The 23,013-nt window shown below is 41.8% G+C and overlaps 1 protein-coding gene across 1 annotated transcript; it reads left to right on the top strand.

Annotated features, from left to right (window-relative positions):
- Nucleotides 1-293: 293 nt before the first annotated feature.
- On the top strand, nt 294-23,013 carry fstl1b (follistatin-like 1b). The gene is made up of 11 exons (XM_006788350.3): nt 294-441; nt 587-643; nt 13,778-13,879; nt 14,002-14,131; nt 16,875-16,907; nt 17,261-17,391; nt 17,934-18,052; nt 18,407-18,519; nt 20,338-20,448; nt 20,531-20,625; nt 21,597-23,013. The coding sequence occupies exons 1-11, from the start codon at nt 439-441 to the stop codon at nt 21,636-21,638; spliced, it is 936 nt and encodes a 311-aa protein (XP_006788413.1). The 5' UTR covers nt 294-438; the 3' UTR covers nt 21,639-23,013.

Below are 23,013 nucleotides of genomic sequence, written 5' to 3'. Positions count from 1 at the left end.
ACCTTGTTAATAATACTGGATGGTTTTATGGCTGTTCTTTGAGAGTTTGACTAAAATGGACTGAAACGGCCAAGAGAAATGTTCCCATAAGATCAGTAGGATACAAAAGATTTTATACGAACCGGACACAGAATATGACTGAGCCCCGAACACAGCCATCCACCTTTCTTGAGAGAAAGGCTGCATTTACCGTTTAATTTACACACAATACATAGCCTACACACTTTCCATCGTTCCTCCCCCGCCTCATCTTCTCCTCTCCAGACGTTTTCATTGGCCAGGGTGAGACGAGAGGAGGAGGAGAGACTGACGGACTGGCAGGAATTCCTCAGCGCTCCTCAAATTTCTTGAAATCTCGGCAATTCTGCTCGACTGCGTCCCGACAGATATCCGGACCAGCACCCCTTTTCCGAGCAGATTTCCCAAGCCGAATATAAAATGGTAATGTAGAGGACTAAAATTTGGCTTTTCCACAAGTTTGTCTTGACAATATGAATGGTATGAAAACGGATGGACACTGTCGTTGGCTCATTCTTTTCCCATAAAACCATACTTACTCTCTTTTCCCCTCCTTTTTTTTGTCCAGATGTTCCAAAGTGTGGCTGTGCTCCTTCTGCTCTCCGTAGCTCTGTACAACGCGGAGGTAAGTTTGCTCTTTTATTTTTCTTTTCTTCAAACAGTTGTCTTTGCGAGGCTTCATATTGGAATCAGCCGTTTTACGCCTGTACTGAACACTTTATAACCGTTAAAAAACAAAAAGACAAGGCAGCCAAACAACAGCTTTGTTGAGCTTGAACACATCTGGAAAAAGAGAAGAAGAAGAAAAGTATTTTATTGGTGAAAATGGGCCATTTATAGTTGGGTTTTCAAGGCTGTATTGTGTCTATGTGATGTAGGCTGGATTGTTTATCTTCCTAAGCGGAACCACACAATTACGGCAATCATGAGCGTCATTACAGACACATTCTGACTAGTTTGCTTTCTTCCACTTGGGGTATTGTTGTTAATAACGAGGTTGCACCCATGAGGCACTGGAAAAGTGAGCGCACATATTTCTTAAACCTTCACATTTTCCATCTTGTTTGCTGACCGCACAAAGAGAAGTCCTTCACCTATTCTCTGTTTTTGTTTTGCCGAGTTGTGATTTTTGAAGGTAACATTGCAACAAAAGCTGACATGTGCCATGAGAAGATGAGAGGAGTGACAGACAGCTGTGAAGGAGAATGGGTGGGCTTGTGTTTAGCTTTCACAAATCTCTCTGGGGGGGATGACACTCTTCATCAATACTGGAGGGTGTTTTGGTGCCAACTGGCAGCTGCTCTAATGGCATAATGTTTGTTTTGGTGGTTGGTCGGGGAGCATGTGTGTTTGTCTGCAGCGTGGTGAGTGCCTCAAGAGCTGTGAGAATGTTCACCTCATGGGTATCACACTGCAGTGCTAAGTAGTCTCCTCTCTAGGTAAACACCAGGATGTGCTGTTAGTAGGTGGCCCGATTGCACACAAGAATGATTAACTGAAACAGCGTGCAATTATTAAAGTTTAAGCATCTCACAGGGGTGACAGATGGGCTCGTATATGTCAGTGGGTTTGAAGAATGAGTGAAGCTTACTGTCTGGGGTGGATGCTCAGTAAGCCTAAATATGATTAAAAGTAAACCTAGCAGTCAATTAGCTGAGCTGAGCATGAATGAGCATGAGCATGGCAAGTTTCTTGTTTTGAGATGTCTGTTGTGATTGTGCAAGAATAACAAATGTTATGTTATAGTTATGGAAACAGCTATCAAGATATCCAAGAGTAAAAACAAAAAAAAAGCAAACTACAAGAATGTCTTTGTGACCCAGCACATAGTCTCTTGTAAAAATGATTATTTTTCCTTTGTTTCTTGCTTTTGTGGCAATCTATGCCAACCAGCTGCTCATTGTACCTCCCTAATTATTATGCAGACCTGAAAGCAGGATGGATGTTCTCATATAACTTGGCAAAAAGTCATTTGTTCTATGTCCCAAATTATTCCTCGAAGAACGAGCAAGCACACACATGCCAGGTGGCAGTTGATGATGGCCTGGACCCTCAGTGGACGCAGCTGTTGAACACCTGGCTTTGTGCTGACTCCTCTGTTGACCGGCACAACAATAACAGGAGGATGATATAAACACGGTAATAACTGTAGCCTAATTAGAGGGATTTTTCAGCAGGTTAGAGCAATGCCACATGTGAAAGATAAATCAATTATCTGTGGCCGAGCCTGTCTTTATGGCTTAATGCAGATGGCCATTAGTGTCGGAACTGCAACATTGCTCATAGACTGATGTGCCGGCTACCCCGGCTGACCTTCCCCTGCTCTTCCTATCTTTACCCGCTGGCTGTTAAATGTGGGATTGTGTGCCTCCTAATTGAATCTATGGCCGTGATCTGTGAGGTATGTCCTAGATGGGATAGAACACACGGCAGTTGTTGTTGGGTGGACCCACAAAGTAATGGGCACCCATTAAAAAAAGAGGCATCTGTTCTCCAAAGGTAATTATCTTGATAATATATGGCCTGTTGACAGGCTGTGAGAAGGGCCTGAACTGGCATACCAGCGTGCTGTCTAAAGAAGGTCAACAAGTTGCAGCAAAGAGGTGAATCTGAGCCTATAGGGTATCTATTTAGCTTGTGTATGAACGATGGGATGCATGTTAAATTGACTGTATACACATCACTAAAAAAGCTGGAAAGATCACTGAAAGGAGGATCGATTGTGTTTTTATTTGCTGGCACGAGTTTAGGCTATTAAAATGTGGAAACTAACTCCTGATTTATTAAGAAGGCGAATGCGTGTGTGCTTCTTGAGGTGAGAATTTGCTGCGTTTGAAGATAAGCTGCTCAGAAATGCAGTGTGACAGGGTGGCCGGGGTCGAGACTCAAAACTCTGTTTGTGTGTGTGCCCGCGGGCTGGAAAGCAGATATGCATCTTGGGGAAAAAAAACCTTGATGTCTTACTCAAACACACCGGGAGCTTGATATGCAAACGAGGTCGGATGCAGGCATAGTGAAAGTCATAAGACTTTGCGGCCTCGGGGGACATGTGTGCGCACAGCCGCATGTAAACAGAGGGAGGAGAGTGTTTATATTTCCGCTGTTATGGCATGCAGTGTTATTGTGTTATTGTGCATCATCCACGGTGAATGACACATTGGTTAATTTAGTTTATGGCGCTCTGGCATCAACAGGCAGCCAGACTAGTTCGCCAGGACAACATTTCATGTAACAAAGAAAACAAATGAAAAAATGAAGGTGCTGGATCCCTTTTTCTTTCTGGCCCCGGATTTGTAGCACCCTGATTGAGCTAAATGCTCTCGGGCAACCCGCCATGTTGCCATGTTGATGCTTGTTCTTTCCCATACAAGGTGGGCTAAAAATATCTGCCCAGGTGGAGAGAACACAAGCATGAGGGGACGCCGTGTCCTCTGTCCGTACGAGCCTGCTCTAATTACTGTAGCTCGACATTCAGTCATGGATCCCGTGCAGAGATTGTTCAGGGCGGTGAGATAGTGATGTAAAACAGGAAGGAGATGTCATGCAATTACAGCAGGCAGACTGGGAGTGAGGTAAGACTTGGCTGTGTGGTGTGGGGGTAGAGAAAGAAGTGGTGTGTTACGTTTCACGTCCCTGCAGTGTGTTCTCCTCGCTCTTGGCTTGGCTTGAAAGGAGTCCTCATTTAGCTTAGCAGCTGTACTGGTGTCTTATCATTACCGGTACTCTGCACTCAAAGGCCTGACGCACATAAATTAACACAGGCACCCACGCAAATGACAAAGACTGGCACCAAAGGGTTCTCTGAGCATTTTTTAAAGAATGAGGTAATGCATCATTTTCAATCATAAAAGTTAAAAAGCAAAAGTAGGTAATTTACTGATGACTGACTGTTTGCTGCTTTTCTGCCCACTTTAAGCTCTTGGAAAATGTAATGAACATCACTGTGAGCTTGACATCTTTAAAAACAAAACTTCTACAAATATTTACTTCCAGCAGAGATTATTCTGTGTCCAGTGACCCGTCAAAGAGAGATCACGAACAGGCTTAACTGTAGGAGGAATGATCAACAGACGAACACTGCTGTTTTCCAACACTGAGCAAAAAACATAGAGGCTAAAGTGGCTGTTTGGAACTTTTGTAACTCTTCCATTTTCTTGTGATCTATGTGATAAGAGAGCGCTCTATAATGTAGCATACCTCTCTTATCACATGCAGAAACCTTGCTCAAGGGCCTGCAAAGGGTGACTGTGCGCACAACCATGATTGATCCACATACAGCCTGTTTGCTACAGAAATCTGTCAATTTTCTTGTTATTCAGTATATTACACCCTAACATAAAAAAATGATGGTTAAAAATATATAGGTTTTTTTTCCCTTTGGGGCAAAACATCTTTGATGGAGCTTGTTTTTCTCTGGTGGTGGTATTGTACCACCACCGGTGCTGAATAAAAGCATTTCATTGATTTGAGTCACTGTACTATGAGTGTGTTGGTGCTGTTTGCTACACCAGGGTGTGTTGCATACTTTAGGACAGCAGCCCCCAACCTTTTTTGGACCAGTTTATGTCTGACAATATACTGGCCTTTAAGGTGTCGCGGGTAAAAACAACAAAATAAAACCAGTACCGCTACCATAAAAAGATTTGTTCATAACACATGGGAAAAGACCCAAGGAAATCAAGTTAACAATAAAAACGATTAAAAAAATAACAATAAAAACCAATAAAAACCCTGAAAACCATACATTTCATACCCGAGCCTCAACTCTCGGTACCAAACATCTCGGGGGTTGGGGACTACTGCTTTAGGACATAACATTTTTCCCTTTACAACACACTGTACTTCTCTAAAGAGTCAGCTGAGAAAGTAATCTGCAGGATGAACAACTGCAATAAAATAATTAGTTTAAACTGGATTTGATGTAGCTCAGCAGAGGTCAAAAAACATGTCAACCGCAGCTCTTCGAGCGATCAAAAATGTGGTTAATATGTGTGGAAGGAAGCCACTTCTTCATAAAAAATCCCTTTAATTAGCACCCTTTCAGTCTTCTTCAAGGCATGAACAGGTAGCAAGTGAAAGCTGAAGTACAAAAGGTTAAAAGAACATCCCATGATTAGCCTCACTGCGGTATACTGTGAAGCTCGCTAATTAAAAAGATTTTTGAATAGATTGGAGTGCGCAGATGACTGTTTCATTCAGTTTGATCATTTATAGCTCAAATACCTCAGCCGTGACTGATACATAGTGAGAGGCTCTTTTCTCCGTCTATTTTAGTACGAATGAGACACGATACAAAGCAGGGGGGATGACTTTGATTGTCAAACCCAAAGGAAAAGAAGTCCTAAAAATCTGTAATTTAAAATGTCATGAGGAATTTCAAGAACCATGAAAAAGTGTGACTTGCAAGTTCTTAGATTACAACAATGCTAAATTTCATTACTGTTTAATCTGCCAATTAAGTTCTCTGAGCCCAGGTGATTGCTTGGTCTGTATAGCACATGATCCAAAATACAACGATGGTCTGCAGAATTAAGATCTTGTGACTGTGGAGGCCATTAGAGAACAGTGATCTCATTGTTAAGTTCAGGAGATGTGTTTGAGATGATCTGAGGTTTGTGACATAGTGTGTTATCCTGCTGGACATTGTCAGCACCAGTACTCAGGTAGGCTGAAGCCAAGAAACTTTCCCCCCAACACCAGTGCACCACCACCACCAGCCTGAACCGGTATCAAGACATTTTTACCAAGAGAACTGCTGCTCACTGGAGATTTTCTGTTTTCAGACCATTCTCTGTAAACCCTAGAGATGGTTGTGCTGGAAAATTCCAGAAGTTTGGCAGTTTTTGAAATCCCGAGACCAGTCTGGGTCACTTAAATCACCGTTCTCCTCCATTCTAATGCTTAGTTTTAAATTCAGCAGCTTGTGTAGACCACTTCTACCTGCTTGAATATGTCAGTTTGCTTCCATGTGATTGGCTGAATGGATATCTATGCTAACAAGGAACACGTGAACACATGCACCTGATACAGTGGCCACAGTGCCTTAATGAAACAGTTGACTTACTCTCTGTGAATCAGATAACATCTTGATTGTTTCTGCTCTCGCTGTATCCTGACATGCTTTGAAAGGTTTTGATTAAAAGGAAGGCAAAATACAGTTGTTTAAATATAATTAAGGTCTGATCTCACAACAGGTTTGAAATGTCTAAACACACTAAACATCTTGCAGTCTCTAATTGGACTTTCCCTTGTACAAAAGTGTTCGACATTAGCCCTTACACTGGCCTCAAAGAGGGAGCAGAGAGGAGGGCAGGGAGTCTGCTCATTCCCCTAGCTGTTAAAGCTAAAGCCTGCATTGGCCCACCCTCCCCATCCCCCTCACTTGCCCTTCCTCGTGGTGGAAAAATGCAGAGAACAGCGGGGGGTGGGGGGTGGTTCAGAGGGGAAAGAAAGGTGACAAAGTGAGCAAAGAGAGAAAGTTGAAAATGATAAGGGGAAATGAGCAAGATTATCTGTAAAGAGTCAAAGAAAGGGATTAAAAAATTAAAGGCAAAATAGATGAGAAATTATTGAAAATGATGATAAGAAAGAAAACTTGACTAGAGGTTAAGATAAAGCAGGTAGTGAGGACAGGGGACGTTTTTGTCCGAGCAGAGTGACAGCAGGGTGAACAGGGGAGGACGGGCCAGGGGCGGTGCTGCGTTCACAGCATTTTGTGTTCTCTGGTGACGTTTTAACTGCTAGCAGATGTTGCTCTGCCCAGACGGTGACTTATTTCCTGCTTTTCTTTAGTCTTGTACTTCTTGCTTTCTCCATTTTCTCACCCTCTCTGTTTCTCTGCTGTACTTATCTTACCGTGTATTTCTGTTATCTCCCTCTTCTATTTCTTCTTTTTTCCCTCATGTCTCTTTTCAGTTTAGTTGCTGCATTTCAGCTTTTGAACAATGAGGCTGCTGGGTGTAAAATAACAGGCTGCAGACTGGGGTGACATCATCCCGTCCATTGGTGCATTCCTTTTACACTGAATAAGAAACAGGGACGAGAATAACAGGCAGAACTCTGTAAACTGGTCGTTACCCTGAGCCCTTTTGTTTCTGCAGTTTTAATCTCGGACCCGGTCCCTCAGAGAACATTTGAGACCACCCCTAGTGCTCTTATAAACCGCTCAAATTAGTTCTTCTTTGGCCTCATTATTTCAAGGACACATACTGCTCTCAACTGCTGGCGATCACTTGTCATGTAATCCATGAAATACTAAGCAGATATTTGAGCCAAAAGGAAGCAGAAGCATGGCAGTCGATCGTGTCTTTTTGATGGGCTGACTGCCTGTTTCTGAGTGGAGGATTTACTGTACATCTGATCTCACGAGGCTGTCAAGTACAGAAGAAATGAGACTGAAACTGATTTGATATAAATGAAGACACAGATTCACAGAGGGGGGAAAGGCAACAGAGTCTGAGAATGGAGCAATGTGAATTATTGAAGGCAAAAGAGACAGCTTTCTGTAATGACTCAAAACCAAAATAAAATAATATTTTTTCCCATCATCTCGTTAAAATTCCTTAAGGGGGGAAACTGGATCGCAGTTAGCTTGCAGTGTATCTGGTAAGTGGTTTTCTTCTTTGGCTGCGCTCCACTTCTCTTCTGATTAGAAGTTAAGGGGAAACAAGTTGCTCAATTTTGAGCCCTCCCGTTCTGTCTGCTCCTGGCATGGACTCATGTCTGATGGAGCTGAAGAGTGTTAGACAATCTAAAGCTGGAGGGACACCATGGGGAAAACGCTGGAGAGGGGAAGAGCAGGGCCACCTTTCTGACCCAAATACTGAGGAGATTTTGGCTCAAGGCAAACTGGGTCGGGTTCCAGCTGAGGCACTACATGGCTCGGGAATGAACCCCTCTTACCTTCTCATTCTCCTGATTATGTCTCTTGTCTACATTTCCTGCCTTTCAGTCTTGTGTCTCTTTTATTTTTCACCTCATTGTTACATAAAAACTCTTGTAAAACACTCAGTTGCATTTAGAGGTAAGGGGGGGGGGGGGGGGGGGGGGGGGCGTCCATGCATTTGCCTGTCCATCTGTCATGCTGACTGTCTCTATCTGTCACTGTTATTGCCTCGCTTGAAGTAAAATCACGTTTTAGTGCACATCTCCTCCACGTCAGCATTTGTTTAAATAGACTTATGCATCTCCTTGGAGGGAGGTATATGAAAGGAGAAACCACTGTCTCTGAAGGACTTCTGAAGCTGCAGTCAACAGCCTAGCTTTTTGTAGCTTAGGCCTCAGACTCTGACCCCCAGCAATCTCCAGTCACTAGGCAAGAATGTGCATTCCTGACTGTCGCTAGGTGAAATAGGTCACAAAGACGGTGCTGCACTAAAAAGATCCCTGTGATTGCTTTGGTCACTAGCAGATTACTTTGAAGAAAAGACAGCTGGAAACGGAGAATGTTCACCTTCAACATTCGCACTGCAGCCAACACATTTCGAACAGCACAATTTTAACTTTCTGTACATTTTGGATAACACTTGTCATATTTTCACTCCTGCTCGGCAAGCAGTTGGTGAGTGCTGGCAGACAAGTGAGCGTATTCCATGTAGACTAAGGGCGATTGCATTGTTTTGACTCCCAGAAACCTCCAGTTGGTCTGGGAATAGATATTATTATCTAGTGACCAGAGGACGCTAATTGTTCTGTAGGCCTGTGTGACTGGTACTAGCCTCGCTCTTCTCAGTACAAACAAAAAAAAAAATCTACCTTTTTCTCTAAATTGTAGAACTTTTCCTTCACTCCTATATTCAAATGTAAGACTTTTTATATAACCTTTCTCAACCAACTCTGTGCAAGAAACCAAGTGACTCAAAAATGGGTGATATGTTTTTGAAGAAGCAAATTTTTTTAATCAAATGAAAATAATTTTCTCATTTCAGTAGTCTTTCTTTTTTTTTTGCTTGTGATAGTTTTCATTTTTCTTCAGATTTGCCAGTTTGTTATGTAAATACGGGGAAATAGATGCTTTTTAATAATCATTAAATTGAACAGACAACTGTGTGCATACTTAGATTAGATTTCAATATCACTGTAAATATTTCCTCTGCTTCCTCACAAACCGAAGCCTTATCGGTGTCTCAGCACGACAGCAGCATGTGTAACAGTGTGCTGTAGTTCCTTCATTGTTATTCAGCATTTCAATATTTCAAGTGGCCCAGCATGCATCATTTACAGTGAGGTGTCTCTTACACCCGTGCATTAAATCCAAACTTCTTGAAAAGCCTTTTCGAGCCTTTCACATTCAGATATCGATGAAACTCTGTGTGTCATACAGATGTTAAAGCAGCTCAAGCTGATCTACCCTGTACCTTTTTATAATGCAGTACGAATGAACAGCACCAGAAAGTACAGCCTACACAGTGAAAGTAGCGCTGAATCAACACCTCTCGAACACAGCAGACAGGCAAAAGAAGCTCTATGTGAAAACAGTCGAACTGCAGGCTCGTTGTATTGGATTCCATTGAATTAGATTTATTGTGTCCAAAACTAATCCAATCAAACAGATGAAACTAATCTTTTAGTATTATTAGAAATGCCACATTCTGTATTTATTGCACTTACTGTTTTTTTTGCAGTTGCTTCCATTATTCTCTTCACTGTTGTAGGCATATCTATGGCAGGGACTTCAGTGCAATCTCTAGGTTAATGTTTTCTATGCTAATAAGGGGCAGGGTGCAATATGGGAAGTGCTCACGGTGGCTGTAAATGACATCAACAGTAGAGAGGCATTGATCGGCTTGTTCGATTAGTGGAACATCTCCAAGATATTTGAAGGTACACACACTAAGCATGCAAATACAGACAAATATGCTGCTGCTTGTACTGTTTTGAGTCTTTGAGGACACAGAGATAAGAAAGGCTTGCAAAGGCAGAGCAGATGTTCTAATGCTTTTTATGTGTTGTGCAAGGTGCCTTTAGGTGCCTTTAGTTAGTGTGCCTTTTCACTGTTGTCTTCATTGGATAAAAGATAAAAGGGCATTTTGTTCTCTAAAGCAAGGATATGTTCCACTTTAACTCAAGTCCGCCTCATCAATGAACCATATAACATGCTCGTATGCCCCCCTCCTCTTCTTCACTACCCACCTCTTTCTTAATATTCAGACTGTCCTCACAACTTTCTCCTTTTATTCAGCCTCTTACTATTCTCTGATTTTCCTCCTCTGATTTCCATCTAGCTCTTCAAGGCTGGCCTTCGTTCACAGACACGTGTCTTGCATCTGTAAAAGGGCATGGTGCTAGAGATGAGATGACAAGAGAAAGAACTAAAGAATAGCAGAAATGAAAGCAAGACTTGAAATGAGAGTTGCCACGCTGATATAAAAAGATGGAAATGATGCAAAGAGTTTTTGGAGAGAAAAAAAGTATTTTAGAAACCTTTAAGTCGTTTCATCCTCGTGACTAAAACACTGAAATAGAAAACATGTGAAACGCAGGGCAAGAGATTAGTGTCGTGAGCTGTGAAATGTGTCCGTATTGACTGTAATGAGCTTAGAGAAGCTCTTTGTATGAAGGACTCTGGTATGATTCACCAGTCTCTTATGAGAACACTGATTGGTTTTAAATGGGAAAGAAGGCATTTGTTGTCAGTAAATTAAAAATAATAATTTATCTAGGACATGCATACTGGGTGTGTTTTTGTTTGTGCTGACTTTGTGTCATGTCTTTTTTATGTCTGCTCAGCTGGTGACTGTGTTAATGAGTGCCTTTTAGTTATGGTGGGGTTGATACCAAGTCCCTACAATGTGTAAACAGAAAGTGATACCCACTTGGATAAAAACATTGATATCAATCTCAGTGTATGAACTTGGAATTACATAAAGATTCAAAGAGGGGAAACGTGGGAAGTTCTTTACCAAATAAAGTAAAATAGTGATAACAACAATGATAAAAAAAAAAAAAAAAAACTTCTCATATTTTCAGGCTACTAACACTCAAGTAAATAAAATAAAGCTTTTATGCTTTTATGTTGTAACAGCATAACTCCCTGTAGGAGTAAGGGTGACACCAATATTTGGGGATTTAAAAGTCTACTAATTTTTCTCCTCTTAGACGCATGAAATGTGACCATATGTCTCTGACATTTGCTATGTGTAGTTTTTATTTATCCCTCTGCATTGTCCATGCATGTTTTATGCACTGTGTTTGTGGCATCCCAAGAACACACGAAGAGACTATTTCGTCTGTTATTTTCTGCAGTCTTGTTTTATACAGTGCTGTATTTGCCCTGTTCCTGATTTCTTATTTTATTGCATATTTGGCACACTTAAATGTTTCAGATAATCAAAGAGATTTTAATATTTGACAAAGATAACCTAAGAAGATACAAGATACCATTTTTAAATGATGATTTACTTTATTAAGGGGAGAAAAAAGGTTGTCCAAACTTATCTGTCCCTGTGTGTAAGAAATGTAAATGCTCCATAAACCTAATAACTGGTTTTGCCACCTTTGGCAGCAAAAACTCAAAAAATATTTTGTAGTGGCCTAGTCAGCGTTGGGATTGGAATTAGACTTGAATCAGTTTTCGAGCATGAATTATCTGTTTAAAACAGATCTGCAAAGAAGAGTGGACCAAAGTTTTCCACAGTGATGTGAAAGCCTCGTTGCCAGTCATCACAAACACTTGATTGCAGTTGTTGCTGTGAAGGGTGGCACAACCTGTTATTAGGTTTAAGAGACTATTACTTTTTCACATAGGGCCAGGTAGGTTTGGTTTCCCTTCATAAATGAAATCATCATTTCAAAAACTGCACTTTGTACTGTATATTTGTACTTTGTTATCTTTGTCTAATAAAAAAATGGTGTGATAGTCTGCAACATGTAAGAGTGACAAATATGAAAAAACAACTAAGGAAGGGAGAAATACTTATTTCACAGCACTGTATGTCGAAAGAGCCCTGCTGAGATCTCATTTTGAGGCTTTCTTCCATCGGGCTTACTTGACTGACACTTCTGTAATCAAAAGAAGCCGGTATATGTTCTCACTATGGCAACAAAGCACTTGAATCAGCTGCAAAAAAAGGACCCTCTACCTCTGTATTCATTAGCTAAATGTCAGATATCCTCAACTGGTTCTGCTAGGAGGGAGATGGACAGACAGAGCTCTGTGTTTGTACCAGATTCATCTTAAGGAGCCCATCTATTATTCATGTTCTCAGTGGAGGTTTCTGCAGGTTTCAACAGGCCTCTTGCCCATCTGTGTCTGAGAAACTGAATTGTCCAACATGTTCAAGGCCGGGAGGGTTGCTTTGAAGATTTTTCCATGACCTCATCTTAGGATAGGAAGTGTGTGTATGTATATGTCTCTGAAGCATGCATAGAACCGAATTCCTCTCTTTGAGTCAAAATTGCTACACTGTGATGATTGCATGTGACTGCTCCCCCACTGTCATCCCTTTAGCTCTGAGATCCATCCTGTTACATTTTATCATGAGAGCTCAAGAAGGTTCAGTAACAACATCCCACCTTCATTTTGACCTACATACCAGACCTTGCAGTCATACACAGAGAGACAAAGTTGGAAGCCAGCTCACGTGCAGCCACACAAAGAAAGCCAACTTCTGTCTCGCTGTTACAGGAAACAGCAGCTTAGGGAGCAGGAGTGGAGTCGGGGGGGGGGGGGGGGGGGGGGGGGGGGGGATTTTGCACTGCATGGGAATGGGCCTAAAGGAAAACACAGCTCAGACTCCAGATGTGGAAACACCCTGTACACACACAAGTTCACACACAAACAAATGCAATCACACACAATGGCACACATATACAAAAACAAACAGATGGGGAAAGGAGGCGGTAATGAGGGTCATAAACCAGCTCTTGGAGCTCCACTTGGCGTCTTCTGATTGGTTGCTAGAGCTCATTTCTTGAGTCTGCTGGCAGTCCCTAAAATGAGCAAACACAAGATGTCAAGACGAGCAAATGAGATGGTGTGTGTGTCCATGAGTGTCAACGAGAGCGAATGAGACACGCTAAATGTGAGAGAAAAGGCTGTTTAACTGAAACAGATTTGCTGGAGACATTTGGATGAAAGAAAAAGAGTATTTTTGAGGAGGCAGCATGGTCCAGCAGGAACTTATCCCACTTACATGTTTTCTGTATTCTGCCTTATTTCAAGCCAACTTCTGTCACTGACAGGGCAACAATTCAGACAGCTCTGGAGACCTCATTAAAGTGCAGATACTAACACACACATAAAAAAACAAAGATAAGCAATAAACCAGGACACATTTGTTTGAGCACATAAATATTGCTTTTTTTGCTTATCATGTTGATGAGAAAGGAACAAATAAAATTGAAATGCAGTCAGTTGTTTGAGGATTCCTCAGAGTCTCCAATGAAACATTATGAACCACTACGTGCACAAAGCAACTGAGCTTATTTACCAAAATGATTTAAGTAATTCTTGGTATCTTGCTAAAAAAGATAGGAAACAGATACAAAAAGCATCACCTCCTAGACTGAGTGCGGTGCAAGATCGGTGAGCTTTCATCTCGGATGCCATCAGGGGACAGACTCTTGTCAGTTAATTGGGCGAAACGATCTCTTTATCTGTGACATGAGTTTGGTTCCACATGGCTTATTGCGAAAGTTAAATATTTGTGTTTTGGATCCCGTTTGCAGATTCCTGTTTGACTTGATTGGCGCATTCTGTTTGAAAAGCACAACAGTGCCACCCTGTGTTCAACCATCACAAACTTCTTTTGCTTTACAGGAGGTGCAGACCAAGAGCAAAGTGTGTGCCAATGTGTTCTGCGGGGCCGGCAGGGAGTGCGCTGTCAATGAGAAGGGGGAGCCCAGTTGTCTGTGCATAGAGGTGAGTGTCGGGTCATTGCTTTTACGCAAGGAAGCAATATATGTCCAAATAATAGATTTGGATTACAAACTCCCTTTGGTTTCACTTCACATTCATTCCCTTTGCATTTTGTTTCTTTGCAGAGCTGTAAGCCCCACAAGAGGTCAGTATGTGGCAGCAATGGTAAGACCTACAGGAATCACTGTGAGCTCCACAGAGATGCTTGTCTAACTGGCTTGAAGATCCAAGTGGCACACGACGGACACTGCAAGGGTACGGATAACAAATGTTGATAAAACAGTTCAAACCGGCATAATTATCACACAATGATTTTTTGCTAAAAAAATGTTTTTTCATCATCATCTTTCTTGCCTTGAACGGTTTTCAGGGTTTTTTCTTTCTTTTCTTTTAATTTTTACAATTTAAAAAATGTACACACAGAAACAACATTTTGATAGGATAGGACATAGCAAATCAGGTTTCTCATTCAACTGACCTATTAAGCACTGATTCAAGCACTGATTGGTCCATCCATTGATTTTCTTGCACATATCTAATTCAGGGATGCTGGAGCATATCCCCACTGTAATACGGTGAAAGGTGGGGTACATCATGGACAGGCCGGCAGTCTATTGCAGCTAATTGATACTATTCAGCTCTTTTTTGTTCCAAAAATGAAATACTTGACTGTTTAGAGTGCAGTGGAAGCCAAGATAACACGAGAATGCTATAGAGATGAAAAGATGAAAACACAGTTTGGAACCTGTCATGACTGAATTACTAGCGAGGAATTTAACAACACTGACTAAAAATCTTGTGTTCATAACACCGAATGTCAGAGTCATAGGTTACTGTCAGGTCCTTCCTTCTTCCTTCTTGTCCTTTAGCGGGCGACCAGCGGCGGTGGTCGGCCGCGCAACCAGTACGCTGCTGTAGGTGCCGCGGGTTCTCTTGCTTGACCAACAATTATCTTCCACGCTTTTCGATCTAAGGCGATGGTTCATGCCTGCTCGAGGTCAAGTCGAAGGGCCTTCAAATCATCCTGGATTTGTTTCATCCATGTGTTTTTTGGTGCATTTCGATGCACCCTCCAATCGGTGGGGCGGGTCAACCAGAGTAGGCAATGGGGGTAGCGGCTCTGGTCCATTCGACAAATGTGGCCAAACCAACAGAGTCGGCGGCGCTGGATTAGGTTGACGATCGTCGGTTAGCTGCCGCAGTTGGTGAGGATGATGTCATTTGAATGACGGTCGCGAAGGGAATCACTGAGAACGCATCTAAGGCAACACATTTGGAAAACTTCGAGCTTGCTCAGGTCGTGTTTGAGCTTTGTCCACGTCTCCGCACCGTAAAGTAGAATGGGCAGGATCAGGGTTTGGTAAAGGCGGATCTTTGTCGCCAATGAGATGTTGCCCTTCTTCCAAACGCCGCCTGCCCAATTCTGGAGCGTATCTCTACTGATGATGCCACTTCCTTCTCCTCGACGAGGGACCCCAGATATTTAAATTCCTGAACTTGTTTGATCTGCACATCGTCGAGGTGGACGATTGCTGGTGAGCCGTCGGTGGTCAGGAATTTGGTCTTCTCGGCGTTAATCTTGAGGCCGTACGGTTTGGAGTGCCGGGCGATGTCACAGAGGATGTGAGTCACCTCGGTGTTGTCTTCGGCAAAAATGGCGCTATCGTCAGCGAACATTAGATCGGTGATAAATTGATCGGTCGAGGCTTGGACTCCGCAGCGGCCCTCGAATGTTTTGCGCATTATCGCATCGATGACGATGTTGAACAACAGCGGTGACACCACATCGCCCTGCCAGACTGTCAGGTACAGAGTAGAAGCTTAAGTATAAGTGAATCCCTGAGATCTAGTAGATGTGACAATGGGAGGCCTAAAAAGGCCAATTTGGCCCCTTTTCAGTAATATCATTTAGCTCACCCGACTAATTGTGAAAGCGCTGATAGTAAGCAATTAAACTGATTAGTATGTGATCTCTGAACTAGCATACATTCACTGAACTGATAATGTGAGGTGACTGGGTTGACAGTCATACAATGTCCCCTTCCATGACCCTGCACTATCATTTTTATCACACCTCTGCCCTGTAGCCACCTCTTCATATATCTAATATTTGTATCTTATCTGATCTCGAGTGAACTTTCACTTCGCTGCTGGTCCCTGCTGACATGAAGTTGTTTAGTTAACTGGACCTTAATCTGTGATATATAATCTAAAATGCTTTGGTCAAATTTGTCAACATAAGTAATGTAAATAATACATATAAATAAATAAATAAATAAGCAAAACTAATTCTGAAACTAATTTCAGCTGAGGTTCAGTTCAGTTGAGGTTTATTTATATAGCCCCAAATCACAAAAACAGCTTCCCCAAGGCACTTCATACTGTAAAGAACCTACAATATTCTGGTGAGAGCCCAACAATAAGGAGATCCCTTTTAACAGGAAGAAACCTCCGTCAGAACCGAACTCAGAGAGGGGCAACCATCTGCTGCAACCAGCTGGGGGATGAGGAGAAAGACAAAGACAATAAAAGAAAAAGACAGCATAGGGAGGCAGGACAAAAACACAGATTAAAGCAGAGAGAAGACAAAAATTTCGTGGCATACTGCAGTGGTGTATAAACACGTGAGGAGAGAAAAGAAGTATGGGGAGAAGAAGTGCTTAGTGTGTGTCATGAAGTCCAGCAGCAGTCTGAAAAGAAAAGAAATTACATTGATTTTCAGAAAGAAAATCAAACATAAAAATGAAATCACAAAGGAATAACAAAAATGAGGAACTAGAAAAAAAGAAAGAAAACAAAATGCAGAACTCGAAGAAGGCTAGCCTGGACATTGATCGGTGACAGAAAGGTCAGCGAGGGAAAATCATTATGTCACAGCATGCTCTTTGCAGACCTTTGGCCAATTGTTCAGTGACAGACATGTTTATCTCCAATAATGTTCTCCAGGTTTTGTATCAAATGTTGTTTCTTTCTCTCTTTTTTTTCAAATCACCTTTAGAAAAGAAAACAGAACAGGCCGCTGCCAGTCCAGGTAAGCTTATGTGTATGTGCGTGCATGCTCTTTTTGGTTATATAAACATCCATTCACCCATCCTTTTTCTTCCGCTTATCCTTATCAAGTTTGCGGTTTATATAAACATATAAATTAATTTACAACTGAATGTATTTGTAATTTTTTGACTGGATTGTACTGGCATATTAAGGTCTAGTCCATGGTTACATGGATGGGTTACAGTTTACTAACACACGTGCTATACAGTAGCAGACATTTATGGTCTAGCTGAAAGAACATATTGAGCCTGAATACACCGATGCACAGTATACCAGGTGTACTGAGTTATTTATTCATGCTGCTGACTTCTGGAAATATCCCCTCTCCTGCAGTGGTTTGCTATGCTGCTGACCGCAACGAGTTAAGATCTCGTGTGATCCAGTGGCTGCAAACGGAGATTATCCCAGATGGCTGGTTTGTCAAGGGTTCCAACTTCTCTGATATCCTGCTCAAATACTTTAAGGTAGGCAGAATGAACCCTTTTCTGTTTTTATGCACACCACTGCTCCTAAACCAATGTTTTCACAGAATACCCCAGTTTATTTGTCCACGCGGGCCTCTTTCAGTTCACCTGCTTTTTAAAGCTGCCTGGGACTGTGTCTAATTATTCATGTGACAGACCTTTCAAGCAAGTCAGCTGGTGGTGATAATTCAGTTTAATGAGGAACTTTGTTCTGCAGAGGAGGGCCCCTTCCTCTCCAAGGTTTGACATGAATGCCATTATAGCAAAAGATGGGGGTTTTGGACGATTTAAAACTTTACTTATGCCCAAGATTTTTTTATTTCATCATCATATATGAAGCCCATGTACAGTAGTCAAACAGCAGTCAGCTTGGATGCTAAATCAGTTTGAACAACAACTAGTCATTTAAAAAAAATGAATAAATGAATAAAAATGTTAAGGTAGCGCTACAGCCAACCCAGCCTGTGGATCAGAACCCCAAATGACTTCTTACAGAGTTCTTTGTGTTCAATCCTCATGCACATGAGTCTGTGTGTTTGCAGTCATATGACAGTGGTGATTCTCAGCTGGACTCCTCAGAGCTGCTCAAATTCATCCAGCACAACGAGTCAGTTGTGGAGTTGCAGTCCTATGCAGACCAGGAGAGCAACAACCTGCTCCGGTTAGTGTGTCTGCAAGTTTGCATGCTTATGAAAAAGTGTGGAAGTGGCAGAGGTGAGAGAGCCTTCAAATATTTATTTTTCCAATGGTACTGTTTGTGCGTAGAAAATCTTATCTTTGGTTGCAGCACTATTTTAAGACAAGTCATTGAACCTGATCTTGGCCAGAGCAAACATTATTGCAGGCCTCTTGTGGGAAACCATATTGGCAAAAACACCTGCACTCTGTAGAGAAAAAAAGAAAAGCAGCTATCAAAATGATTTTTACAGCATTTGCATTGTTTCTGTAATGGTCCACTGTTACTGTATGTAACAGCTAATATTTATTCTGTGTTTGTGTGCTTCTCGTTCCCCAGGAGCCTGTGTGTTGATGCCCTCATTGAGCTCTCCGATGAGAATGCCGACTGGAAGCTGAGCTTTGATGAGTTTCTTAACTGCCTGAAGCCTGGCTTCAATCCACCAGAGAAGAGTGAGCTTGGAGTGATACTTTGACATAATGTAGCACACCATTAGATCTACTATATAAATTGACCGAAGCACAAAGCTCAGTAGTGCAGCTGCTGTTTTCTTAGGATTTTGAGACTCAGCCCTTCAATCTGTTCAGTTGACTGGTGCTGATATATCTGGGATAAAGTTCACAGGAAGAGGGGGCATTTCTCCAGCAGCCAGTCGCTGCGGTTGACTTAACTCTGGAGCTACACCAGATTCAAGGACGCACACGTTTATTTGACGAACTAACTGTTAGCTGTGTAAAATTTCAAATGCAAATCAAGATTTTCATGCCTGGTTAAGGCATTTGATTTTTTTTCTCTTTTTACATAATAGTTTCTCCAGTTTACACACAAAGGTTTTATGCTTGGCGTTGGCTGTTTTGCTGAGTGTTTGTGACTAAGCAAAAGTAACCAAAAGAATGAGACACTGTGGTTATGCTGGTGGATGAATGATGCAGCATTTTAAAATGCTGGCAACTCATAAAAGTCATAAAATTGGTAACAATGTAAAACTTTTATTGTTCTACTAGCAGTGTTGGGGAGTAACGGAATACATGTACCGCCGTTACGTATTTAAAATACAAAATATGAGTAACTGTATTCCGTTACAGTTACCGTTTAAAAAGGTGGTATTTAGAATACAGTTACTTTGTTGAAATAAATGGATTACACGGCGGTACTTCCCTGTTTCATATTGTCACGGGTCAGGACTGTTTGGGTTTTGTTTGACAGCTATGTTCTGTTGTTCCAGGTGGCAGCGTTACGGTTGCCATGGTTACAGGGTGACGCTCTCTCTCTCTCTCTGCGTGTTTCCTGGGTGAGAGAGCGCCTTTTTGTTGTTGTTGTTGTTGTTGTGCTAAGCTAATAGGCAGAATGCAGAATGTAGCCTCATGGGCAGTGTAGTCCGTGCTGCAGGGAGAATGGACTGCCATACTCATTATGTGTCTATGAGCGCGAGGAGGGAGAAAAAGGAGAGTGGAAAAGTACGAGTTATCGTTGAGCAAAAACGGGAGCTGGAAGCATGTAAATATAATAATAACCACTGCAGCCAAGAAGAGTGCCTGACGAGCCCAGTTGTAGGTACGCTATTAAGACTCGACTGTACGCTGTGTTCGTGTTTTCCTCCGAAACAATAAGTTCCGTTGGAGCAACCTTTCTACGCCTCTCTCGCAAGCAAACTTGACCCACACAACAAAGTAAAGCTATTTTTCGGCTACGAGCCCAACACGAACCCGCCATATTAGTCAGAGGTCCCTTTACTACGGTTCGGAGCCACAGACCTTCAGTAACAGTAATAAATCACAGCAATAGTACATTCATGTAGTTGTAAAATGATACATGATAATATATTAAGTAATCCAAAGTATTCAGAATACATTACTCTCATTGAGTAACGTAACGGAATACGTTACAGAATACATTTTGGGGCATGTATTCTGTATTCTGTAATGGAATACTGTGAAATGCACTACACACAGGCACACACACGCCCAGGTCTTTGTCTCCAGATGCCACGTTTATTTATTCTTTCCTTTGTTATGACCGACCACAGTCTGACAGCTGTCGGTCTCAGCTGATTTCCAGCCCTCCTCCGCTCCTCTCCCGTCTCACTATAAAAGGGGAAGGAAACCATGATCAGTCCAAAACGCCATCAGCTGTTCTCACCTGCGTCTCCAGCACCGCCCCGGGACCACACCTCCACCACAAATACATTTTAAAAGTAACCTTCCCAACACTGTCTACTAGAGTCTTATCTGTGGCCTTATCTAGGTAGCGTGTTCTTTATCTTTGTGCAGAATGTGCCTTAGAGGATGAAACATATGAGGACGGAGCAGAGACCCAGGTGGAGTGCAACCGCTGCGTTTGTGCATGCGGCAACTGGGTCTGCACCGCCATGACGTGCACTGGTAAAAAAAAATACTGAAAATGGCATTTATCCTGTTTGTTTACACGCACACATTTCACTTAACCGTTGTGTAATCTGACCAGATAACCAGCCAGCTGTGGATGACTTAGCAGATGCTGGAGTGGAGATGACTGAGGAGGAGTGGAACCTCCGTGTGGCCGAGCTCAACAAGCACCAGGTGTGTATCTGTAAACTAAATCCCATCAAAAAAAAAAGTACAGTATATCAGTCGAGTTAAAGACAAGATAAATCAAAAATTATAAGTGTTTTCCCAACCTTAGAACCTAATTTTTGCTTTTCTCCCCACTTGGTTCTACTGCACTCCAAAGCTCATTCACTGTCCACTGCTTGTAGAATTGGTTATAAAGTCCACTAAATATAACCTTTATGAGCCAATAGCCTCGTGCCTGCTTTTATATTCCTTGATTACCTGTAGTTCCTTTCAAATCAAATTGCTCAATACAACTGACAGAGGAATAGGTCGGTGTAAATATTTGATGCGTTCCAACCTGGCAGAGCTCGGCGAGCCACAGTATCAGCGGCTTTATTGCTTCTGACAGAACAAGTGAAACAATAAATCCAAAGGAGAGCGATGTTTTCAAATTTAGAGCCATAAAATGATGTTGCGGATATGAAATGTAGGGCAGATGGCCTTAAAAAAAAACCATCAATGCTTGAGTTTCTTTTACCTTTAACAGATTTATGTGTTGGCATCTTCCTTTAACGTTTCTTGCTTATTTTGATTCACAGGCAGTGCATTAGGTTTAGTAGGAGTAGACTAATTGGCACATGTATTTAGAACAATCTGCAAAAGTAAAAAAAATTTTGCAGATTGCTGTTTTTGTAGCTTGTGCGTCTGCTTGTGTGCGTGAATGACACCGTGATGTCCGCAAGGTAGCTCTAGGAATCTGGCTTGAGGCCATGACTGAGTCAGCAAAGCCATGTACTCTGCACCCCAGAGGAATACTTTGTAGTGCCACTGTAAACAAATGTGGTTCATCGTGTGTACAAGTTTCGATAGGTGACACCAAATTCACCTTCAAACAAATGCAGTGCTGAAAAAGAGTGTGTTTTCCAGAAATACTGTTTTAGTCAGCATGTCAAATGAGACACTATAGCTCACGTTTCTTTTCCCTGTTTTAAACATAGGAGACAGTGGAGAAGATGAAGGCCAGCACAAAGGAGGCCTAAGTCGGGATGCAATGAAAGAAGAGGATGCACGCCATCATCCTTCTTCCATACTTGATTTAACTCACTTTAACATGTTTCTCTGCTCTGTTAATTATTATCCTTTTTTTTTTTTTACATTTTTAAGTGTTTGTGTTGATGTTTGTTAGTTTCGGGGCAATCAAAGCGTATCAGTGGATTCCCTTGTGTTGAGTACTGTCATGTTTGATTGTATTACTGCACCCCTACTCTAGCCTCGGGGTTGCTTTTTGTTTTATGTTTTTTTTTACTACAATCCTTATATTTTTGCAGTTATTATGAAAAGAAAACTGTCAAGTTATCACTGTTTTGGAATATGGAAGTCACTGTTTGAAAAGGTAGTGAGGTTGGGGGTTGTTTAAATATAGGCGCTGAGTACACAGAAAACTGACTGCTTGGCGCCTCGTACAACCTCTTGTCAGAATGTTGCATAAAAAGGTAGAGCTACTAGTGCTTTTTAAAGTTTTGTTGCCTATAGAACTGCCACAGTAGGCCACTACCTGACCATTGCACTTCTCTTTCATTCTCTTTAGCTTTCTTAGGCTTTAGTTCAACCACAACAATGAATTTATTTGTGTCTTACGGCTAAAATAATAACATTGCTGCCAAAAAAAGTTTGCTTCTATATACATTATGTTATTGGCTTGAGTTGGAGTTCATCGTGTTCCCATGTTATACTTAGTAGAGTCTCTCTGGTGCTTTTTTTTCTTTTTGTGAGGGGTTAAACATTTCCCTCTGTGTGTCTTACTTTTCCGAGACGTAGTGGTCCAGCTTTCATTGAGACCTGATCTGAATATAGCATGGTGAAAACTGAAACCAAAGTCTAGATGAAGTGTTTGAATGATGTACAAAATTATCCAGGTAAGCCATTACTCTGGACCCAGCAACGACACTATACCTGTGCTTTCAATATCACTCTTAACAGAAGGACTAGCCTCAATGTCAGTGGAAGTAGCTTAGGCGCGTCAATAACCTGGTGCATATGAATTGTGTGCGTGTGTGTCTGTGTGCGTGTGTGCGATTTTCAATTATGACGCTGAGAGTAGCTCGGTTTGTTTAATGTGTTCATTTGTTGAAATCCTGCATCTGAATTGAGATGTCTAAACACCAGAAATCAGTGCCTTAGACCTGCAAACTTTACAGGTCGCTACCATTACCTGCACATAGGATTTTGTTTTTGCCACGTGGCGTTTCAAGAACGAGTGTGCTTTGATGAAGATGGCATCAAACTAGTGCTTTGTGACTCTATTTCCTATGTGTGTGAAATTTGCATTACTAAGTTGAAGCTGAATCTTTATATTTCACTAAAAGTGCAGAGACTGTAAGGAATATGTATGCCAATAAAGCCCATTCACCACAA

The sequence above is a fragment of the Neolamprologus brichardi genome, chromosome 16 (assembly GCF_056152115.1).
Source record: "Neolamprologus brichardi isolate AB-2024 chromosome 16, ASM5615211v1, whole genome shotgun sequence".
NCBI lineage: Eukaryota > Metazoa > Chordata > Actinopteri > Cichliformes > Cichlidae > Neolamprologus > Neolamprologus brichardi.
The sequence above is the reverse complement of the archived record's forward strand: the minus strand, read 5'-3'. Positions and strand labels throughout refer to the sequence as shown.